This window comes from Oncorhynchus mykiss, chromosome 27 (genome assembly GCF_013265735.2).
Source record: "Oncorhynchus mykiss isolate Arlee chromosome 27, USDA_OmykA_1.1, whole genome shotgun sequence".
NCBI classification, from domain to species: Eukaryota; Metazoa; Chordata; class Actinopteri; order Salmoniformes; family Salmonidae; genus Oncorhynchus; species Oncorhynchus mykiss.
In genome coordinates this window covers 22056840-22079954 of record NC_048591.1, presented here as the reverse complement: position 1 = coordinate 22079954, position 23115 = coordinate 22056840, and the positions used below count along the sequence as shown (strand labels likewise).

Sequence of the window (23115 nt, the reverse complement as noted above, 5' to 3'; positions counted from 1 at the left end):
AGTCGTTAGGGTTACACTATACTGTGGGGCACACCGTCTGCACTTAGAGCTGTGCTGCTGCAGAAAACACTTCCACCTCTGTCTGCAGTTAGTCTGGCTGCTCTAATGAAGCTTCTCCCAGACTCTTCACTTTCTTAAACATTCCCAAAAAACATCTGTAGAATTCAGAGGCGTTAAACGAGAAGACCAGAGGGAAATCATGAGTCTCTGCGAGTGCTACTGCTAACCTTTTGATTATTTGCGATGCTGTTGTGTCTCTTCTGAGAGAAACAGTTCTCAGTGTTTGTTTCACAGCCCCGAGGGAAACATTTTCATGGTTCCTCCAGACAAACAAGGTTGTTTGGTCTCTCTGTTCAGTTTGCCCTGCCTCTGTTTCCTGCCTTCCACTTTCACAGGTACAATTCAGTGTGCAAGGATGAACAACTGTCGTGAGAAAGAGACGATTGCAGGCACGGAAATTTAGCGCACAGGAAACACCTAGATGAAAAACAAGGACAACAGAGAGGAATTGAGGTATGATAAAGAATGCGATCAGTTAAACTCTGGCTGTATTATTTAACAATAACGAATGTAATATCATTCTTTGGTTGCTGTTAATATTTGTCCTATTTCATTGGAAAAGTGTTTTTTGCATATCACAACTCCCCCTGAGACAACCTGAGAGTGGGGTCACAGCTAGGGTCAGCCATTATCAACGGCAACCCTGGATCAATTAGGGTTAAGTGCCTTGCTCAAGAGCACATCGACATATTTTCCACCTTGTTGGCTCAGGGATTCTAGCTAAGAACCTTTCGGTTACTGGCCCAAATCTCTAACCAATAGGCTACCTGATGTACAACAGGATGTTGCTCCTGCAAAATGTCCTACAGTGCATTCGGAAAGTAATCAGATCCCTTGACTTTCCCCACATTTTGTTACGTTACAGCATCCCCACAGCATGATGCTGCCACCACCATGCTCCACCATAGGGATGGTGCCAGGTTTCATCCAGACATGATGCTTGGCATTCAGGAAAAATAGTTCAATATTGGTTTCATCAGACCAGACAATCTTGTTTCTCATGGTCAGAGCCCTTTAGGTGCCTTTTGGCAAACTCCAACTGCATTTTACTGAGGAGTGGATTCCTTCTGGCCACTCTACCATAAAGGCCTGATTGGTAGAGTGCTGCAGAGATGGTTGTCCTTCGGGAAGGTTCTCTGAGCCTACACAGAGGAACTCTGTCAGAGTGACCATCGGGTTCTTGGTCATCTTCCTGACCAAGGGCCTTCTCCTCTGATTGTTCAGTTTGGCCAGGCAGTCAACTCTAGGAACAGTCTTGGTGGATCCAAACTTCTTCCATTTAATAATGATGGAGGCCAATTTGTTCTTGGGAACCTTCAATGCTGCAGAAATGTTTTGGTACCCTTCCCCAGATTTGTGCCTCAACACAATCCTATCTCGGAGCTCTATGGACAATTCTTCGACCTCATGGCTTGGTTTTTGCACTGACATGCACTGTCAACTGCACTATATAGACAGGTGTGTTCCTTTCCAAATCATGTCCAATCAATTGAATTTACCAAGTAGAAACATCTCAAGGATGATCAATGGAAACAGGTTACACCGGAGCTCAATTTCGAGTCTCATAGCAAAGGGTCTGAATTCTGTTCATTTTCAGACCATGAAAATAGTCTGAATGTCAAATGTCAAATCTGAAATATCTGACGTTTCTTAGGCTCTATGGTAACTTTCCAGAACCAAATGTATGCTAACTTAGCTGTTGCATCGGTTCACACTCAACAATTGAGGCTGGGCAGTAAAAACAATGGTGTTTGCTTGCTTAATTTCATTCCATTCCAACAGGAAGTGAAAAGACCAAAACAAAGAGGCCAATTCAACTGAGAATGAACGAGAGAGGCTGAGTGAAAGGGGTTCAAAGCCCAGGCAGAAACAGATGGACTCAGAGGGAGATGGAGGGAGAGAGAGAGGGGTAGAGTGCAACAGAGTCGATAAGGTGATCTTTGGCCCTGCAAGCCCAGAGAGAGAGAAAGCTCTCTAATGAAACCAACACAGAACAGACAGAGGCTGAATCCTAAATGCCACCTATCCCCAATAGTGCCTATAGGGCTCTGATCAGAAGTAGTGCACTGTATAGGGAATAGGGGGCCATTGGGGAGGCAGTTCGAGAGACAGGCAGACTGAGTCACACCAAAGCTCATCTCACCCCGACCATGGGGACCAGTCATAGACCACCCCATTCTCTCTGCACACCAAACACCTGTTACTTAGCTAGACTGTAAACCCTTTACAGTATGCAACACTTGTTGTTGGCTGTCATTTCCATCAACAGGGGATCAGTGTTTTGGCATGGCTCTTTCAGTAACACCCGGGTGGATATTTGACTTCAGATTGTTGGCAGAGTTGGGTGGATTACTCCCACGTGTCTTTAATTAAGTGAACACGTTTCACACCATACATATTGAATGCTGCTATTTTCTTCATCGCTCCCCCTATCCCCCTTCCTCTCCATTCTAGCACTCCAGGTGTGATTGTCAGATGGGAGTGCCATCACTGTGACCTGTATGTGTGAGTGCACTGTGCAGTGGGAATGCAGGTACTCAAAGAGTGACAGTCAAAAGCTGCGGAGGTGAAAGTGGGGTCCCTCACCCCTCATCACAACCCAATAACACCTCATCAACATCACATCCCAATAACACCTCATCAACATCACATCCCAATAACACCTCATCAACATCACAACCCAATAACACCTCATTAACATCACAACCCAATAACACCTCAACCCTCATTACAATGACAACCCAATTACCCCTCACCAACATAACAACCCCTCACCCCTCATCAACATCACAACCCAATAACACCTCACCCCTCATTACAATCACAACCCCAAAAACACCCCACCCCACCCCTCATCACCATCCCAACACAATAACATCACAACCCAATAACACCTCATCAACATCACAACCCAATAACACCTCATCAACATCACAACCCAATAACACCTCATCAACATCACAACCCAATAACACCTCATCAACATCACAACCCAATAACACCTCATCAACATCACAACCCAATAACACCTCATCAACATCACAACCCAATAACACCTCATCAACATCACAACACAATAACACCTCATCAACATCACAACCCAATAACACCTCATCAACATCACAACCCAATAACACCTCATCAACATCACAACACAAAAACACCTCATCAACATCACAACACAAAAACACCTCACCCCTCATCACCATCACAACCCAATAACACCTCATCAACATCACCATCACAACCCAATAACACCTCACCAACATAACAACCCAATAACACCTCACCCCTCATCACAATCACAACCCAATAACACCTCATCAACATCAACATCACAACACAAAAACACCTCACCCCTCACCAACATCACAACAAAATAACACCTCACTCCTCACCAACATACAACCCAATACCACCTCACCCCTCATCACCATCACAACCCAATAACACCTCATCAACATCACAACTAGAGGTCGACCGATTCATCGGAATGGCCGATTTCAGGTTTTCATAACACTCGGAAATCTGTATTTTTGGGCGCTGAATTTGGCATTAAAAAAATTCTAAATATATTTTAAAAATCGGCAATATTAACCAGGTGAAATTGTGTCACTTCTCTTGCGTTCATTGCACGCAGAGTCGGGGTATATGCAACAGTTTGGGCCGCCTGGCTCTTTGCGAACTAATTTGCCAGAATTTTACGTAATTATGACATACATTGAAGGTTGTGCAATGTAACAGGAATATTTAGACTCATGGATGCCACCCGTTAGATAAAATACGGAACGGGGGAACGTTTTGTTTTTGAGGTGATAGTTTCCGGATTTGACCTAAGGCTCGTATTTCTGTGTTTAGTCTATAATTTGATAGAGAAGTCTGACTGAGGGGTAGTAGGCAGCAGCAGGCTCGTAATAGTCAAAGGTATATGGTTTAGAGAGAAATAGTCGACGCGTTATAATTCCTGTAATAACTTGCGGCTGAACTTGAAAGGGGTTCGTTCCTTCGTTATTTTACCGTTCCTGTTTTCCATAGAGAACGTCTTGATCTACTTCAAATAAGGTCTGTGTTTCGTGCTTAAACCACCTCTGTTCATGTCTTCCATAGAGAATGTCTTGATCTACTTCAGATAAGGTCTGTGTTTCGTGCAGGCTTAAACCGCCTCTGTTCATGTCTTCCATAGAGAATGTCTTGATCTACTTCCAATAAGGTCTGTGTTTCGTGCAGGTTAGGGTGCAGGCTTAAACCACCTTGGTGTTTTGGTACCCGTGTAAACTAGGATAAGGTAACGTTTGTCAAAATATTTTCATAAATCCACTCTACAAAAAAAAAAAAGATATTCGCTTATATTTAGCTAATATTGATCAGAGTTACCTTGTCCTATGGATATCTACACAGTTATAAAATTGACACGGTGGTGTAAGCCTACACGAAACAGACCTTATTTTAAGTGAATCTAAAAATATCCTATGGAATAAATGAATGAAGGAACCGCTTTTCAGATTTTGCTAGAAGGTGTCATGGGAATTATGACTCGCACTTTGGTAGTCAATTCTTACCATGTCCATTATTAAAATAGGATTTCCTGCATGTAGAAATGACAGTTTTTGGTTTCAACATTCATCACAGGCAACTTAAACTATATTGTTATTCAAACAGTTGAGAGTATTTGTCTCCTAAGCAGATTCTTCAGTATCATTCTCACTTCAGAGCTGTGTGTGTGTTTTACAGATGGCAGAGAAAAGCAGAGCACCAGTGTGGGACTATTACATGGAATTGGCACCAGGGAAAGCAAGGTGTCTTATTTGTGATGAAGATGTAAGCATGGGGTCAGCAACAGCTAAATAAAAAAATACCACCGACCTGTGGAATCACCTTAATAAGAACACCCATCCAAAAGCCCATATATGTTATATTAAGTTAAAATAAAAGTGTTCATTGTTCATTCAGTACTGTTGCAATTGTCATTATTACAAAAAAATCGTCCGATTAATCGATACCGGCTTTTTTGTCCTCCAATAATCGGTATCGGCGTTGAAAAATGATAATCGGTCGACCTCTATTCACAACCCAAAAACACTTCACCAACATCACAACCCCTCATCACCATCACAACCCACTAACACATCATCAACATCACAACCCAATAACACCTCATCAACATCACAACCCCTCATCACCATCACAACCCAAAAACACCTCACCCCTCATCAACATCACAACCCAATAACCCCTCATCAACATCACAACCCAATAACCCCTCATCACCATCACAACCCAATAACCCCTCATCACCATCACAACCCAATAACCCCTCATCACCATCACAACCCAATAACCCCTCATCACCATCACCATCACAACCCAATAACCCCTCATCACCATCACAACCCAATAACCCCTCATCAACATCACAACCCAATAACACCTCATCAACATCAACACCCAATAACCCCTCATTAACATCACAACCCAATAACCCCTCATCACCATCACAACCCAATAACCCCTCATCACCATCACAACCCAATAACCCCTCATCACCATCACAACCCAATAACCCCTCATCACCATCACAACCCAATAACCCCTCATCACCATCACAACCCAATAACCCCTCATCACCATCACAACCCAATAACCCCTCATCACCATCACAACCCAATAACCCCTCATCACCATCACAACCCAATAACCCCTCATCACCATCACAACCCAATAACCCCTCATCAACATCACAACCCAATAACCCCTCATCACCATCACAACCCAATAACCCCTCATCACCATCACAACCCAATAACCCCTCATCACCATCACAACCCAATAACCCCTCATCACCATCACAACCCAATAACCAATCATCAACATCACAACCCAATAACCCCTCATCACCATCACAACCCAATAACCCCTCATTAACATCACAACCCAATAACCCCTCATCACCATCACAACCCAATAACCCCTCATCACCATCACAACCCAATAACCCCTCATCACCATCACAACCCAATAACCCCTCATCACCATCACAACCCAATAACCAATCATCAACATCACAACCCAATAACCCCTCATCACCATCACAACCCAATAACCCCTCATTAACATCACAACCCAATAACCCCTCATCACCATCACAACCCAATAACCCCTCATCACCATCACAACCCAATAACCAATCATCAACATCACAACCCAATAACCGCTCATCAACATCACAACCCAATAACCCCTCATCAACATCACCATCACAACCCAATAACACCTCATCAACATCACCATCACAACCCAATAACACCTCATCAACATCACAACCCAATAACCCCTCATCAACATCACAACCCAATAACCCATCATCAACATCACAACCCAATAACCCCTCATCAACATCACAACCCAATAACACCTCATCAACATCACCATCACAACCCAATAACACCTCATCAACACCACAACCCAATAACACCTCATCAACATCAAACTCACAACCCAAGAACCCCTCAACCTCACAACCCAATAACACCTCATCAACATCACCATCACAATTCAATAACACCTCAACATCACAACCCAATAACACCTCATCAACATCACAACCCAATAACACCTCATCAACATCACAACCCAATAACAACTCATCAACATCACAACCCAATAACACCTTATCAAACTCACAACCCAAGAACCCCTCAACCTCACAACCCAATAACACCTCATCAACATCACAACTCAATAATACCTCACCCCTCATCACTATCACAACTCAGTAACACCTCGCCAACATCACAACCCAATAACCCCTCACCTCACCCCAACCCAATAACACCTAACTAGAGGTTGACCGATTATTATTTTTCAACGCCGATACCGATTATTGGAGGACAAAAAAAGCCGATACCGATTAATCGGACAATTTAAAAACAAATGTATTTGTAATAATGACAATTACAACAATACTGAATGAACACTTATTTTAACTTAATATAATACATAAATAAAAACAATTTAGCCTCAAGTAAATAATGAAACATGTTCAATTTGGTTTAAATAATGCAAAAACAAAGTGTTGGAGAAGAAAGTAAATGTAAGAAAGCTAACGTTTAAGTTCCTTGCTCAGAACATGAGAACATATGAAAGCTGGTGGTTCCTTTTAACATGAGTCTTCAATATTCCCAGGTAAGAAGTTTTAGGTTGTAGTTATTATAGGAATTATAGGACTATTTCCCTCTATACCATTTGTATTTCATTAACCTTTGACTATTGGATGTTCTTATAGGCACTTTAGTATTGCCAGTGTAACAGTATAGCTTCCGTCCCTCTCCTCGCTCCTCCCTGGGCTCGAACAAGCAACACAACTACAACAGCCACCATCGAAGCTGCGTTACCCATGCAGAGCAAGGGGAACAACTACTAGAAGGCTCAGAGCGAGTGACGTTTGAAACGCTATTAGCGCGCGCTAACTAGCTAGCCATTTCACTTCGGTTACACCAGCCTCATGTCAGGAGTTAATAAACAGCCCAATGCTTGACGCCCAACAAAGAGCTGCTGGCAAAACGCACGAAAGTGCTGTTTGAATGAATGTTTACACGCCTGCTTCTGCCTACCACCGCTCAGTCAGATACTTAGATACTTGTATGCTCAGTCAGATTATATGCAACGCAGGACACGCTAGATAATATCTAGTAATATCATCAACCATGTGTAGTTAACTAGTGATTATGATTGATGGTTTTTTACAAGATAAGTTTAATGCTAGCTAGCAATTTACCTTGGCTTACTGCATTCGCGTAACAGTCTCCTTGTGGAGTGCAACGAGAGTGATGCAGGTCGTTGTTGCGTTGGACTAGTTAACTGTAAGGTTGCAAGATTGGATCCCCCGAGCTGACAAGGTGAAAATCTGTCGTTCTGCCCCTGAATAAGGCAGTTAATGTGTTCTTAACTGACTTGCCTTGTTAAATAAAGGTATAAACAATTTAAAATAAATAATAAAAAATTAAATACATTTTAAAAATATTGGCAAATCGGCATCTAAAAATACCGATTTCCGATTATTATGAAAACTTGAAATAGACCCTAATTAATCAGCCATTCCGATTAATCGGTCGACCTCTACACCTAACCCCTCATCACCATCACAACCCAATAACACCTCACCCCTCAACAACATCACAACCCCTCACCCTCACAACCCAATAACACCTCACCCCTCATCACCATCACAACGCAATAACACCTTACCCCTCACCACCATCACAACTCAATAACAACTCACCCCTCATTACAATCCAATAACCCCTCATCAACATCATCACAACCCCTCATCACCATCACAACCCCTCTCATCACATCACAACACAACCCAATAACCCCTCTCATCACAATCACAACCCAATAACCCCTCTCATCACCATCACAACCCAATAACCCCTCTCATCACCATCACATCCTAGCCTAATAGAGTATAGTATCCTAGCCTAATAGAGTATAGTATCCTAGCCTAATAGAGTATATTATCCTAGCCTAATAGAGTATAGTATCCTAGCCTAATAGAGTATAGTATCCTAGCCTAATAGAGTATAGTATCCTAGCCTAATAGAGTATATTATCCTAGCCTAATAGAGTATAGTATCCTAGCCTAATAGAGTATAGTATCCTAGCCTAATAGAGTATATTATCCTAGCCTAATAGATAGTAGAAATGTAATGAATAGGTATATTCTGTGCTTACCTCTCTTAGACATAGCCTGTCTCACCCGCCAGACTGTCTTGTGGATCTCAAAGTTGTAATTTGCAGGCAGAGCGTGGATAGCCTCCTGTAACTCTGGGTCTTGCAGGATTTCATCAGGAATTTGATTGGCCACCCGCCGTGGTCCTCGTACTAGGGTAAGAATCAAATAATTGTACTGTGGGAGATGGTTGACAAACACAGACAAGACAGGAGGCTTCAGATCAAATACGGTGTAGGGGCATAGTCTGTTATGATTATTGGTAATATTTTACATTAAGTTGCTCTTATATACGAGTTGTTACATATTGTTTTAGTAATTGCTTTGAAGTTGCACAATCCCTATTCCTCTTGTATATGCCTAATTTTCAAAACCACTCACCTCCATATGCTATTATAATCCAGTCACTATGACAACAAGTTAATACAATGTTGTTGTAGTTTATATTTTATTATAGCATAACTAAGAGCAACCTAATGTTAAGCAGGGTTCCCCAACTAGTGGCCCGAGGGCCGAATTTATTTGTTTAAAATTATTTTTGGGGTGTTTATTTGTTGGTCATAAAAGACTGTAAAAACACCCGCAAATCAGCCGCAAGTGATTTTTATTTTGGAAATCTGTTCCAAAGTAGTAGCGATATACATTATGTTATTGTATACCAATGTAAGGTTTTAAATGATTATGTTTTAGTCAAATAATATATATGTTTGGGCTTCTTATGATCAATTTGCAGTCTACACATTATTTGTAATTATGATTCAGCCCTTGACCATCTGCTCAAGAGAAAATCGGCCTGCGGCTGAATCTAGTTGATGATCCCTGCTGTAAAGGATGCCTCAAGAATTATTGGTTATTTATTTAGGTTTAATACAGTGACCTTGTCTGTCAAGTGTAGTCCCGCCAGACTACCTGGCAGGTCACCTCTTTGTCTAATTGCGCATGGGCGAAAGTGTCTGATGATTAACTGGCTAAACGTTAGTTCCTGGACCTTAAAGATATTTAAAAACGTGTTCTATTATGTTTCATATAATTCGGAAGTTATCTAGCTAATCACTCTTTTAAACCATTTGAGTCAGCTTTCCTTATTATTAGCATTAGCTAGTCGCTAGTTTCTGTGTCATAATTCCTTATTCATGGTGGCAATGTATAATGTTTTTGTTAAAAGCATGTCCCATATACCACGTACTCGGTTATGTATTGTGTGATAACGTTAATATAAGAGATTCATACTTACCGGTTCGTTGTTTTGCTGGAACGACTTGCGTTTCGACAGTGGGCGCCGCCATGTTTTCAGGGGAGCCAGAAAGGTGCCAGTAATCAATTGCAGAGTGGCATCGTTACAGGCGGAACAATCGATGTGAGATAATCAGCAGTGCATCGCTGTCCGTGTTTTTTTAAATTGTACCTTTATTTAACTAGGCAAGTCAGTTAAGTTCAAATTCGTATTTTCAATGGCGGCCTAGGAACAGTGTCTAAACTGCCTTGTTCAGGGGCAGAACGACAGATTTTTACCTTGTCAGCTCGGGGATTCGATTTTGCAACCTTTCGGTTACTAGTCCAACGCTCTAACCACTAGGCTACCTGCCGGTTCTGAATCTCTCTATACACGAAATGATAGAAAATGTTGCATTTGTTCAGAATGGAATAGAAAATACATATTTGTAATTAACAGTAACCTTCATTCTTAGCAACATTATCAACTCAAACTTTTGTAAGCATACCGTTATCTTCTCTCGCTCCATCAGAAGTTACAGATGTAGGATCTTAATTTGAGCCAATTTGCTACTGCACTGCAAGAAAATAATCCTGCAGCAACAGGAAATTATAATTATTATGTGGATTATAATGGACATTATAAAATACATTTGTTTCGTTAGGACAAATCAACAAACTTTAGAAGCTCCTTTAAAAACTAAAATACACTACAAGTTTTAATTTCCTGTCTTGCAGGAACATTTTCAGCAACACAAAGGTGATCAAATTAAGATCCTACATCTGTATGACTAGATCCCATTAATTTTCACCTCCTCTCTGTGCCATTGCTGTTCAGTTAGAATTTGGCTATGAATGAGATAGGGAAGGGACAGAAATGACTCACAAAATATCATGCCTAAAATAATTGAGAGGATTGAGATAGCTGCAGTGAAAACGACACTCCCTTATTTAGCAACAATTCCCATGTTCCCTGTTGATTTTTTCTTTCTTACAGTGTTGTTGTCTCAAGTGTATGCATCTCTGTAGGCCTACATATACTTTAGTATGTAAAATAGGCCTACAGCAAGCTACATTTCTTGAAATAAAATGTTTATGACAATTGAAGCCTGCTTGCTGTTGCATTTTCTTCCATGCTATTGAAGTAAGTCTTCCATTAATTGTGTTGCATAGTTGTAGTTCTAAGTAGGGTCACAACCAATTGGTCACAGACCAATTCAACGTCTATTCCACGTTGGTTCAACGTAATTGTATTGATCAATGTTGATTAAACCAGAGTGTGGCCAGTGGGAAGGTTCATGATCCTGACCAGATACAGTGTTATCTTCTATCTGCAACCATTGCTGAGTCCTCTTACCATAGCAACAGTAACCATTGAGACTAATTGGCTGTGAAAGTCTCTCCTCCTGGGAAAACTACCATCACAGCCACACTATGGCACAGGGCACCAGCAGCACAGTACACACACAGCAACACAACACATACAGTACTGTGCTGTGCTGGTCTCCACCTTCACAGATCTAGCAGCTGGCCATCTGTACCATAGAAGGATCATTCTAATTATATGGTCTATATTCACCACCCCGAATCTCACTGTGCTCTCTGCCAGGAAATACATTTAATTCAAATGTTTAGGTAACTTCATATACATTAGGTTTAGGTCATTATACTTGTTGTTGTTTCTATTTCTATTGATTGCCATGCACATCCTCCCTAGCCATGTGAAACCATTAACCCATATCTAATTGTATTAGCTCTAATCTTGGAACCTTGAAGCCTGAGATCTTTAAATGTAAATTCTCATGAAATCTTGAATAGGCCTTTTACAGTATTACACCTTAGCTATCAGTAAGAAATATCAATAACACCATTTATTTTCTTCAAATATTAGAAGAAGAACAGTGGGCTGGTACATCCTTATACATTACTTGTATAGTTGAGAAATTGTCCCCATCAATTCATCATGTTTTCAGTAACCACCAACAAGTCCCTATCTGATTTAGGACTAGTGGCTCTGGGCCAATTGGATGACAGATAAACAGTCATCATCATTAAAGGGTAGGTCTACACTGTGCTCTTACCAAAATATAAAAACGTATAAACTGAGCTACAAATGTTTCCCTGAAAGAGAAAGAGAGATGGCCAAGGAATTGGCACAAATGTGGTCATGGCCACATTTCTAAACCAAATTCCACTATCTCTCAGAGCCTGCAGCAAATGAAGGATCTTACTGATTAGGTTAACAGATTTGAAGAAAATAAGTTATTAAATTGAGTTACATCAATTACTGTGTGTTTTATTTGACACTGTTCATTTATGTGAATGACATTGCCCTCTGAACACGAAATTGGAATGTATGTAATAATAAGATAATTGTAATGTTTTCCCTTCAAGTGGAGTGCTGAACATTCAGACTTTGCCAGCAGACACCGTAGATAACGGAACGAGCCTACATAGAGACGGACCGAGAGGGTGCAGTGATGAGCCAGAGTGGACCCACAGCTCTACTTTCTTTCGTCTACATTGAGCGCAGAATGGCGAAAGTCTGCATTCTCTGAGGGAGAGGCGTAAATTGAAAGGTCCTCACAGATAAGACCGGAGAACGGCAGGAATTTTACTGCAGCTCCCAAACACTACGGGAAAGCGCGGGAATATATTATTGGAGGGATTTATACGGAACGAAACTCATCAAAGTCCACGTTTTTAATCAGGATTTGAGGACCCAGCGCCTAATCCGACTTCAGAGACGAAATGTGAATCTAAATAACTTCTGTTAATGAAAGATTTGAACGAATATGATATGATCCATCCGACTTCGTTCGAGAAGGAATTTAGATTGCCATTTTAAAATTATTAACTCTATACTTGGAGGCTGTGAGCACAGTCGTTTTGCCCAAAACATGGTGATAGATGTTTTGCGTTCATTTAAAGTGAGTGTAAAAATGATGGTTATCAAGGGTTGAAACGATCTGTAAGGGGCATCTCACAAGCCGAACACCAGAGTTATTTTGCTTTTGAAAGGACATTTTCAATGCATTTATTCGCAATGCGTAACGTTACCCTTGCGTATTTTCCAAATCCTGCCTGAAAAGGTCCGTCCCATAGACCAGCCTACTCAACGGGATGAGAGGAGACTAACGTTCGTTGACAATTTTATACATCACAACTGAATGTTTTGGCTGGACGGCACGGCGACAAGAGGAGCTACATTCGACACATCATAAAACAAACAAACATTTAAAACTTTTATTTTCATAACTTCGAAACTAGAGAGCGCACGTTTAATCTGGAATACAAGAATAGATGATTTTCAAAAGACTGAGGACGACATAAATCTTCCACCATGTTCAAAGGGGGTAAGTGTGCTTGAACTTTTTATCATCATCAATCCGACTGGCAGCAATGAGTTATTATTGTGCCAACAACACCCTGTGCTTGTTCCGTAAATTCACCATCAATTTTCCTCCGCTGAATAGTGCGCAAATGCTTAGTTGTTTACCAGGTGTTATCATGTCTGCTGCTATCGGTGATGATGATTGAAGAAAATATGTTATGATGATACACCAGCATGGTAGGCTAATGATTCTTGCAGGTATTGAGCGAGAACGTGACAATTTATTGCGACGATGACTTGGTTTCCAGATTTGCATAACATTTAGCCCGGTGTGCGCGAGCCTGGCAGGAATGAAATATTCAGACATAGCCTATCACGAATACTATACTTGATATTAACGGCTGATGCCGCAGTGCAGTTTATGAGTTGTGCCGGGTCTCTGTCTCTCGGATAAGCATTATGTGCGCTCTGGTTATTGCATTCTTGGGCATTGATCTAGGGCTGGCTAGGTTATATGGACAAGACAGGCACTGCATATGGCTTCATGGAGGGTATTTTTTGGTGGTCAGTAAGCAGAACAAATCATTTCCTCTTACATTGACAGTCACTCCTGACTTTGTATAGTGATTGACGACATAGAATTCAAACATTGAGTTATGATGACAATGTCACGACCTGAACCCCTCCTGACCACACATGCACACAAATTGAACTCTGTCTATCCCCCTGTCATTCAACACACACACACACACACACGCACGCACACAATTTCCATATTCTCGTTGAATTTTTTGCAATGAGTAGCAATGGACAAAGCAATGTTAATGCCATAGTAATACCATTGTAATTGGTCTGTTAGTTTTGATGTAATCTTTCTGATGTTTTGCTCTCTTGATCATTTGACTCCTTTGATTGTTTCAATATGAAGATTATGCATTTGAAGAAAGATACTTTCTACAATCTTTCTTCATTATACTTCTGACAAAATGGTGCCCCTCATTTCACCCAGCATCAATAAAAGGCCACTGTTTGGCTTTCAACTATGTGTCCTGCCTATGCATTGTTCTCAACTCCTCTATTAATGCATGCAGCACTAGTGTAGCTCTCCCTGACAGTCATCATCAGATTGATTATTGATCCAGGGTTGGAGATGTGACGTCTCTATGATGAACTCACAAAGCCAGTAACTAAATGTCTTTGCTTCAAGTACCCCTGACCATTATCATGAACTGAACAGACTCTTAGAAACAGATTAGCTAGGAACTCACTGCTGAGTCTGGAGATGGAGTACCCCATCCACACAAAACAGGAGGTTACAGATGTAGGATCTTCATTTGAGTCAGTTTTCTACAGGAAAATAATCCTGCAGCAACAGAAAATGTGAATTATTATGTGGATTATTATTCATGGACATTTTTCGTAAGTGAAAATCAAGTCAAATTTCAAAGGGAAAATTACAAACTTCAGAAGCCTTTTTGAACCTCAAATACAACACAAGTTTTACATTTCCTGGAAAGTTATCCTGCAACAGGGTGATCAAATTAAGATCCTACATATGTAGTTTAACTCTGAGTAAGTTAGAACAGTGTTTTAGTGTATAATGTATGAGTGAACACCAGGCCACTCCGCATACTGTCTGTCAGGTTTAGTTGTCATGGTCATGTAAATGCTTCTCATGGTCATTGGGTGGCTATTACTGTGGTACACTTTACAGATGTATTTGCTGTGCAGGATACTAACCCACAATGAAAACACTTCACATAACATGCATGGCATTGATACTTTACAAGAATGACCAAGAGAGTTTGGATAGCTGGGGGGAAAAATGGTTTGGTCAAGAAACATACAATTATTTTATTGCAAATGTACATTTGCAATAAAATGTAATGACAATTTAAATAATTACTCTTGAATATGCTTTCTTGCTTTTGAAGTCATGTAAACTACTGTAGTTCTTCATTTGAGATATTGGGTTTGGGGAATGATGTGTCATGAAAGTTAATGGAAAAAATATAGATTTCACAGTATGCCAAAAATCCCCCCAGTCAGAATAGACTGTCGATGAGGCATCAGTCAGCTTTTACGGGAACAATTCAGAGGTTCTTTGGTGGGTTTGAGATATGTGCCTGGAACAACACATTGTGGGGAGCCTGGCTGATGCATCCGGCCTGACATTTGGTGTGTGACACATTTCCCATTCAAAGTGAGTAACTGAGAGTGTGGAGTGACACGATGACAGCAGAAACACTCCTCAGGTTGACGAGAAGTTGTGACTAGCTGTGTAATTATTACCATGTGATTAGCCTCAGAATCCCTGGCTTATGTTCCAATAGTTGAGTTAACGAGACAAGATTAGGAAGGATGGCCTTATGAGACTGACTGCCAAGTAATGGACTGGACCTGAACAGGGCATCATGGGTATTGGCATTTCACACCTTTTTTCAACCAATTGATGATTTGTATGTAGCTGCACAGTAGTAAGCCTACCAACCTGATCTGAGTTATGTTGATGTTGTATGGAATCCAAAGTAAGTCTGGTCAATAAGCCGACATGATGTGGAAATGTTCTCTGTCTAGATGTGTAGTACATTATCTATGTATGCAAAGTGATGCAGGTGTGCCATGCCAGTCCTATCTGTGTGTGAACAGCATGTGTGTCTGAGTCTGCTGTCCCTGTTTTTGGTTTCTGTCCCTATCACTAATCCCTGTGTGTGTGGCCCTCTTGCTCAGTGCTAGTGGTCTGTTACCCTCCCTGCTTCCCTGGGTTGCAGTGTCGCAGCTGGTGGGTTCTGATTACTATGCAGGTTATACCATCTCTCTCTGTCTCTCTGTCTCTCTTTTTCTGTCTGTCTGTCTGCCTATCTGCCTATCTGCCTATCTGCCTGTCTCTCTCTCGCTGTCTGTCTCTGGAATGATCTCTTTGTCTCTCTTCTTCTGTCTTTCTGTCTCTCTTCTTCTGTCTCTCTGTCTCTCTTTTTCTGTCTCTCTGTCTCTCTTTTTCTGTCTCTGTCTCTCTTCTTCTGTCTCTCTGTCTCTCTTTTTCTGTCTGTCTCTTTTGCTGTCTCTCTTTTTCTCTCTCCCCCTCTCTCTCTCTCTCTCTCTCTCTCTCTCTCTCTCTCTCGCGTTCTCTCTCTCCATACCCAGTCATCCATGGAACAGACACTGGGGAGATGTGTCAGAGTAGTGCTGCGATAGATAGAGGGAGGTGTGATGTCGACTGTATATACCCTGCTGTGATGTGCTATAATTGCTGGTGCATGTCACTCAGGCTTATAGGGGGGCTGGATACAGGCTTTCCTTGGCCATTTTGAGACTTTCCTGTCTCTACACATTCCCAATCTCACCCACTCACCTACATCCACACACACACACACACACACACACACACACACACACACACACACACACACACACACACACACACACACACACACACACACACACACACACACACACACACACACACACACACACACACACACACACACACACACACACACACCCTCCTGTCCATTGACATTCTGTATTCACTATACCCACAGGTTTCCCCAGTCATGTTAGTTTGTACTTTTCATTTGTGTTCATCCTCTGCATAAAGAAGACATTCAGATTCAGATTGACAAGGTTGTTGCAAAATATCTCATTGGGAAATGTGTCTGCATCAACATAAAGCACAGCTCAGACTCAGATACCGTAACGAATGTACTTTGAGAGTACAAAACATTGCAGATCTAGCCTAACTGTATTCTGTTTTTGAATGTATGCTAATTATTGGAAAATTGTGATCATTCTCCCTCTCAAATACAGCATCTAAGACAAACAAAAGCCCAACGCTTCCTTCATCATTCAGCTCCATCACCACAGCATATACAGAGATAATTGTTTGAGCAATCAAACTCTGTAACATAGAGTAATCACGCTCTGTAAATCATCTCTAATTACGTGCCAGAGTAGTAGCACATTGCCTATTGAGTTGGCCCTGTTGTTTTCCATTACAGGCAGAACATGGTGGAGGGGACAACAGAGAGGATTTACCAATAATGAGCCCAGTAGAACACAATGTAAAGGACTAAGGAAAACACATGTGGCCCCAGTCAGTCAGCTCTCAGTCTCCTGCCCTGCCTACTCCCAGGGTTCAGTGTGTGGGTGCTAGGGAACTCAGCTCAGCCTCACAACTCCCACTCAGTCAGCTCTCAGTCAGTCAGCTCTCAGTCAGTCAGCTCTTAGTCAGTCAGCTCTCAGTCTCCAGTCCTGCCCTGCCTACTCCCAGGGTTCAGTGTGTGGGTGCTAGGGAACTCAGCTCAGCCTCACAGCTCCCACTCAGTCAGCTCTCAGCAACACCAGGGAGACAAGCTGATCAAATATCAACCTCTCAGGCATCAAGAGGCCCTCCATGACTATCTATCTGCCAGAGATGGTTTTTCACCCAGAGATGTGTCCCTGTCTAGAGAGATAATATCATCTCCTAGACTTCACCAGTCACCATTCTAGATACCTTCAGCAGAGGTCTAGGCTCACAGTCAGGGGGAATTTATGTCTGTCATTGTCACTGAAGGACAAACAGCAGTCTGGTCAGAGCTGAAATCACATAGACAGTACCCTGAGGCAAAGCCTCCTCAGAACAATGATTTGATATCACCATGGATTTACACAGCACAGTATCTGACTCTAAATACCCGTCTGTCACTTTATGTGTGGAGAACATTCAGCCAGCCAGACCAAATGAGGGAACTTGTTCTGTGACTTATATTTAAAGAGGCCATTTGAATAGAACATAATATTCTCCTAACATGTTGTCATGATTGCATTACAATTTATTGTGAAGCAAAGTATTCCTGTGGTTGTGGGCTAGGTATCAGTAGGGCTGGGTAAAGAGGAGTACAGAGGAGAATATAGAGTAGAGCAAAAACATAAAGACGGATCCCTTAAATCTTTCTAAGCTGCCTGAAAAACAGAACGTGAATCCAGGCTGAGAACGTTGTTGCCAATCATAATCTGACGCTTGTTTAAAAATGTCTATTTTAAGACTATCTTGCTGTCTCTGTTGATGAGGTTGATTTTAAAAGGTTGATAAAATCCAAAAATCTAAATAAAACACACAGACACACACATTTGCCCATGCACACTCATCGATTCTCTAATCTCCCCTTCTTAGCATACCCACTGATACAAATCAGGGTAGGGCAATCGATACCTTTCGAACAGACAGATTTGTCTATTTGTAGTCTATCTGACCCTGTCCATATGAGACTGCATCTCAGGTAGTTGACGGAGTACTACCTCTCATTGGAGAGCTGAGGCTCAATCAGTAGACTGCTATCCTACACACCTCTGACGCTGGCAGTGCATGCCAAACACCTCATTTAGCAAAAGGAGATTCATCCAATCATAGGGCCGATACATGATGTTGTTACCATGGAAGCCTCTGGCACTATTCAACAACATGACACTTAACAGAGGATGACAAATAATTACAGAGAGAGTGTGAGTTCGTTTGTGTGTGTGTGTGTGTGTGTGTGTGTGTGTGTGTGTGTGTGTGTGTGTGTGTGTGTGTGTGTGTGTGTGTGTGTGTGTGCGTGCGTGCGTGCGTGCGTGCGTGTGTGCGTGCGTGCGTGTGTGTGTGACGATAGCAGCTCTGACTGGTATTAATGAACTGTTGATACTCCGGAAGCCATTTTCGCGCTTCCCTGTCAACCATTTCACACCAGATTAGGGCAGAGGGCTCTGCATGGCTTCCAAAAGTGGATGTTCTCTTCCTACAGTATGAAGTCAAACACTCTCCTGGTAATGCAGTCTGAAGAGTTTGCTGGAATGATTTAATCCACAGGATTATTTTAACTGGGAGCAGAAGTGGAAAACAAATCTACAAAATTCTCCCCTATCTCAGTTTGCCCTTTAGATTAACCTGAGTCTTCAGTAAATATCATTTCCCTGCCTTTGTAATGGAAATGTGATGCAGGGCCAGGCATTAGCGGATGATAATGAGGTGAAAGAGACAAGTAACCTAAGCCCGGTTGGTTTTTGGAATATTCATAATTCATTTCTGATTAAGTGGCTAATTGGAGTTTAAAGGTCAATGTAAATGGCCTTGCCATAGATGTTCTGAGACAGGGGAGAGGAGGGGAGGTAGATAGACGGGAGAGAAGGGAGGGACAGAGGAATAGGAGGAGACTGCCCTGTAGGCAGTTGACAGTAATCCCAGGTGTTCTCCTGTTACTCTTGACAGCTCTTCCCGTACTGAGCCACATTCCCCAGGCGACATCACCTTTGTGTGCTGAGGACAGAGATTCAGGGACAGCAGCTCCCCTCCGGCCCGGGGCATCTGTCTGCCCTTTTGGCATTGAGAGTTAGCACTTCCACAACAAGATGAAAAGACTCAACACCAGGGAAAGATGCGGAGGTGGGGGGTTTGGATTCACCTTGTGGGGTTGGAAGCCTATAGTACAAGATAGAGACATGCAGAATGCTTACATAATACAAACATATTACGAACCACACACATGCAGTTATGCACACAGACACACTGACACACACACATCTCATACAGTATGTGACATTCACTGAGTACCGATTGTGACTCCTCGCATTGATTCCTCTTGTTTATTATGCTCCTAGTTAATCTCCCACTCCATCCATGTCACATTCAAACCTCATTTATCCCAAGATGGTTGACTTGAAAACAATGGGCTAATTCAGTCTCTAGTGGTAGTCTACCGTAATGCAATTTCACAATGGCTCCAAAATGATAGTTTATATACTGGGATTCTTGGCTAAATTAAAAACAGTCAGCAGGGAATTCAAACCATGAAAAACACAAACCAATCTTCTAAATGCAGAAACTACTCTCTCATCTCGTCCTCTCCGTTCCTCCTCTCCTCTCCTAGCCTTCTCTCTGACTATGCCCACCTCCTACTCTCTAACTCAAATAGCTCTCGTCTCCCCCATACTTCCCTTCCCTTAATAAGGCAGGGTGCTATGACAGGCCCGTCTGAGTCTGAGTGGCTGTAAAGTGTGGTGCGAATATGTTAGGAGGAGTATTATATGTGTTCTTACCTCTGTGGGGGCTCTGGCTGTGGGGGCCTCGGCTGTGGCTGTGAGGGGCCGGTGGGTGTTCAGCTTAACGAAAGGCCCCAGCCTGTGCAGACTAACAGTGCTGCTGTAATGTATTCACGGAGTGGCTTATCATACTGCTGTTATACAGCACTCTCTCTCTCTCTCTCTCTCTCTCTCTCTCTCTCTCTCTCTCTCTCTCTCTCTCTCTCTCTCTCTCTCTCTCTCTCTCTCTCTCTCTCTCTCTCTCTCTCTCTCTCTCTCTCTCTCTCTCTCTCTCTCTCTCTCTCTCTCTCTCTCTCTCTCTCTCTCTCTCTCTCTCTCTCTCTCTCTCTCTCTCTCTCTCTCTCTCTCTCTCTCTCTCTCTCTCTCTCTCTCTCTCTCTCTCTCTCTCTCTCTCTCTCTCTCTCTCTCTCTCTCTCTCTCTCTCTCTCTCTCTCTCTCTCTCTCTCTCTCTCTCTCTCTCTCTCTCTCTCTCTCTCTCTCTCTCTCTCTCTCTCTCTCTCTCTCTCTCTCTCTCTCTCCACACACACTCCCACTCAAGCTTCCAACTAGGAGAATGGGCACCAAAATTATTAGAGATCATTAGTTGTGAGATACCAATCTGAATCCTGTTTGGGCTCTTGTCCAGTTCTATGACTAAAACGTAATGAGTTGTCGGGTTTGATTAAAGAGAGTGTGGTTTGATCTCAGGTACAGAACAGAATGAATGTTCTTGGACTGTAGTGTTTTCTCCAATTGGTTAATATTTGGAATGAGGAATGATGAGATACTGGCTCCAGATGCTGTCTTGCATAATGGCTTGAGGAGGACAAGTGGATTGTTTTTGTAGTTGTACATCAGAGCGTTAACTAGGGAGAGGAATCAGTCGTATGTTAAGGACAGGGCATTGTGGCTGATGGAATAGTAGTCATTACAGAATATGGACCAGTCTGTTCTCTCTAATCCCAAATCTTTTCTGTATTTAAATCCACAATTTAAATTGTTTTAAAGCAGGTTTTAGATTCAGTAATTTAGCACAATGTCTTTGTTGACCTTAACAAAGCTCAGACTATGGAGACAGAACGAATTACCTATCTTAATTGACCTCTACACATATTCTCACATCTGCCCGGTATCACACAGAATGTGGGTTGCTAGCTTCGAGCACATCTCAATGTGCTTTTAAGTAATCCAACATTGAAGTTAAATCTATTTCTGGCACAGAGACTCTCTGCATGCGTGTGTACTCTGAATGAGAATTGGGTCCTTGACATTTGCCCATGATTTCCTCTTCCAACAAGCCTTGCTCTTCAGTGCTGGCAGGCACTAACATTGGTCCAATAGGCGCCTGTTTGAGAGTGGTTGATTAAGACCTTGGCTTCGCCAACACTGGGCAGCACACACACACAATGGAGGTGCCAGGTGCTGTTTTGTGCAGCTGAAGATAAGGGTGTGAATTAGGCCTGTACTTGGTGAAGAACACAGGAGCCATGGCTGGGATAGGCTGGGATGTGGTTGAGATTGGCTGGGATAGGCTGGGATGTGGCTGGGATAGGCTGGGATGTGGCTGAGATAGGCTGGGACAGACTGGGATGTGGCTGAGATAGGCTGGGATGTGGCTGAGATAGGCTGGGATGTGGCTGGGATAGGCTGGGATGTGGCTGAGATAGGCTGGGATAGGCTGGGATGTGGCTGGGATAGGCTGGGATATGGCTGGGATGTGGCTGTGATAGGCTGGGATAGGCTGGGATTTGGCTGAGATGGCCTAGCTGGGATTTGACTGAGATGGCATACTGGGATTTGGCTGAGATGGCCTACCTGGGATGTGGCTGAGATGGCCTACCTGAGATGTGGCTGAGATGGCCTACCTGAGATGTGGCTGAGCGGGATGTGGCTGGGATAGGCTAGGATGTGGCTGAGATGGGATAGGCTGTGATGGCCTACCTGGTATGTGGCTGAGCGGGATGTGGCTGGGATAGGCTAGGATGGGCTACCTGGGAAGTGGCTGAGATGGCCTAACTGTGATGTGGCTGAGATGGCCTAGCTGGGATGTGGTTGAGATGGCCTACCTGGGATGTGGCTGAGATGGCCTACCTGGGATGTGGCTGAGCGGGATGTGGCTGGGATAGGCTAGGATGGGCTACCTGGGAAGTGGCTGAGATGGCCTAACTGGGATGTGGCTGAGATGGCCTAGCTGGAATGTGGCTGAGATGGCCTACCTGGGATGTGGCTGAGATGGCCTAGCTGGGATGTGGCTGAGATGGCCTACCTGGGATGTGGCTAAGATGGCCTAGCTAGGATGTGGCTGAGATGGCCTACCTGGGATGTGGCTGAGATGGCCTAGCTGGGATGTGGCTGAGATGTCCTACCTGGGATGTGGCTGAGATGGCCTACCTCGGATGTGGCTGAGATGGCCTACCTGGGATGTGGCTGAGATGGCCTACCTGGGATGTGGCTGAGATGGCCTAGCTGGGATGTGGCTGAGATGGCCTACCTGGGATGTGGCTGAGATGGCCTAGTTGGGATGTGGCTGAGATGGCCTACCTGGGATGTGGCTGAGATGGCCTAGCTGGGATGTGGCTGAGAAAGCCTACCTGGGATGATGGCCTAGTGGGATGTGGCTGGGATGTGGCTGGGATGTGGCTGAGTGGGATGTGGCTGAGCGGGATGTGGCTGAGCGGGATGTGGCGCCGACAGAGATGGCCGCCTCGCTTCGCGTTCCTAGGAAACTATGCAGTTTTTTGTT

At 43.0% G+C, this 23115-nt stretch overlaps 2 protein-coding genes across 3 annotated transcripts in view; one reads left to right on the top strand and one right to left on the bottom strand.

Annotated features, from left to right (window-relative positions):
- Positions 1-10250, bottom strand: part of LOC110507778 (2-(3-amino-3-carboxypropyl)histidine synthase subunit 1) — a 142252-nt gene extending 132002 nt beyond the window's left edge. The window contains exons 1-2 of one of the 2 annotated variants that reach the window (XM_036964880.1): positions 10026-10250; positions 8794-8943 (exon numbers count right to left, since the gene is read on the bottom strand). In XM_036964880.1, coding sequence (XP_036820775.1) covers positions 8794-8943; positions 10026-10077 — 202 coding nt within the window. In that variant the 5' untranslated portion in view covers positions 10078-10250. The remainder of the gene's footprint in view (positions 1-8793; positions 8944-10025) is intronic. The other variant, XM_036964879.1, reaches the window with a different exon arrangement.
- Positions 10251-12467: 2217 nt separating this feature from the next.
- Positions 12468-23115, top strand: part of LOC110507777 (reticulon-4 receptor-like 1) — a 226027-nt gene continuing 215379 nt past the window's right edge. Inside the window, exon 1 of the mRNA XM_021588005.2 lies at positions 12468-13359. Within this exon, the coding sequence (XP_021443680.1) occupies positions 13347-13359 (13 nt within the window). The 5' untranslated portion in view covers positions 12468-13346. The remainder of the gene's footprint in view (positions 13360-23115) is intronic.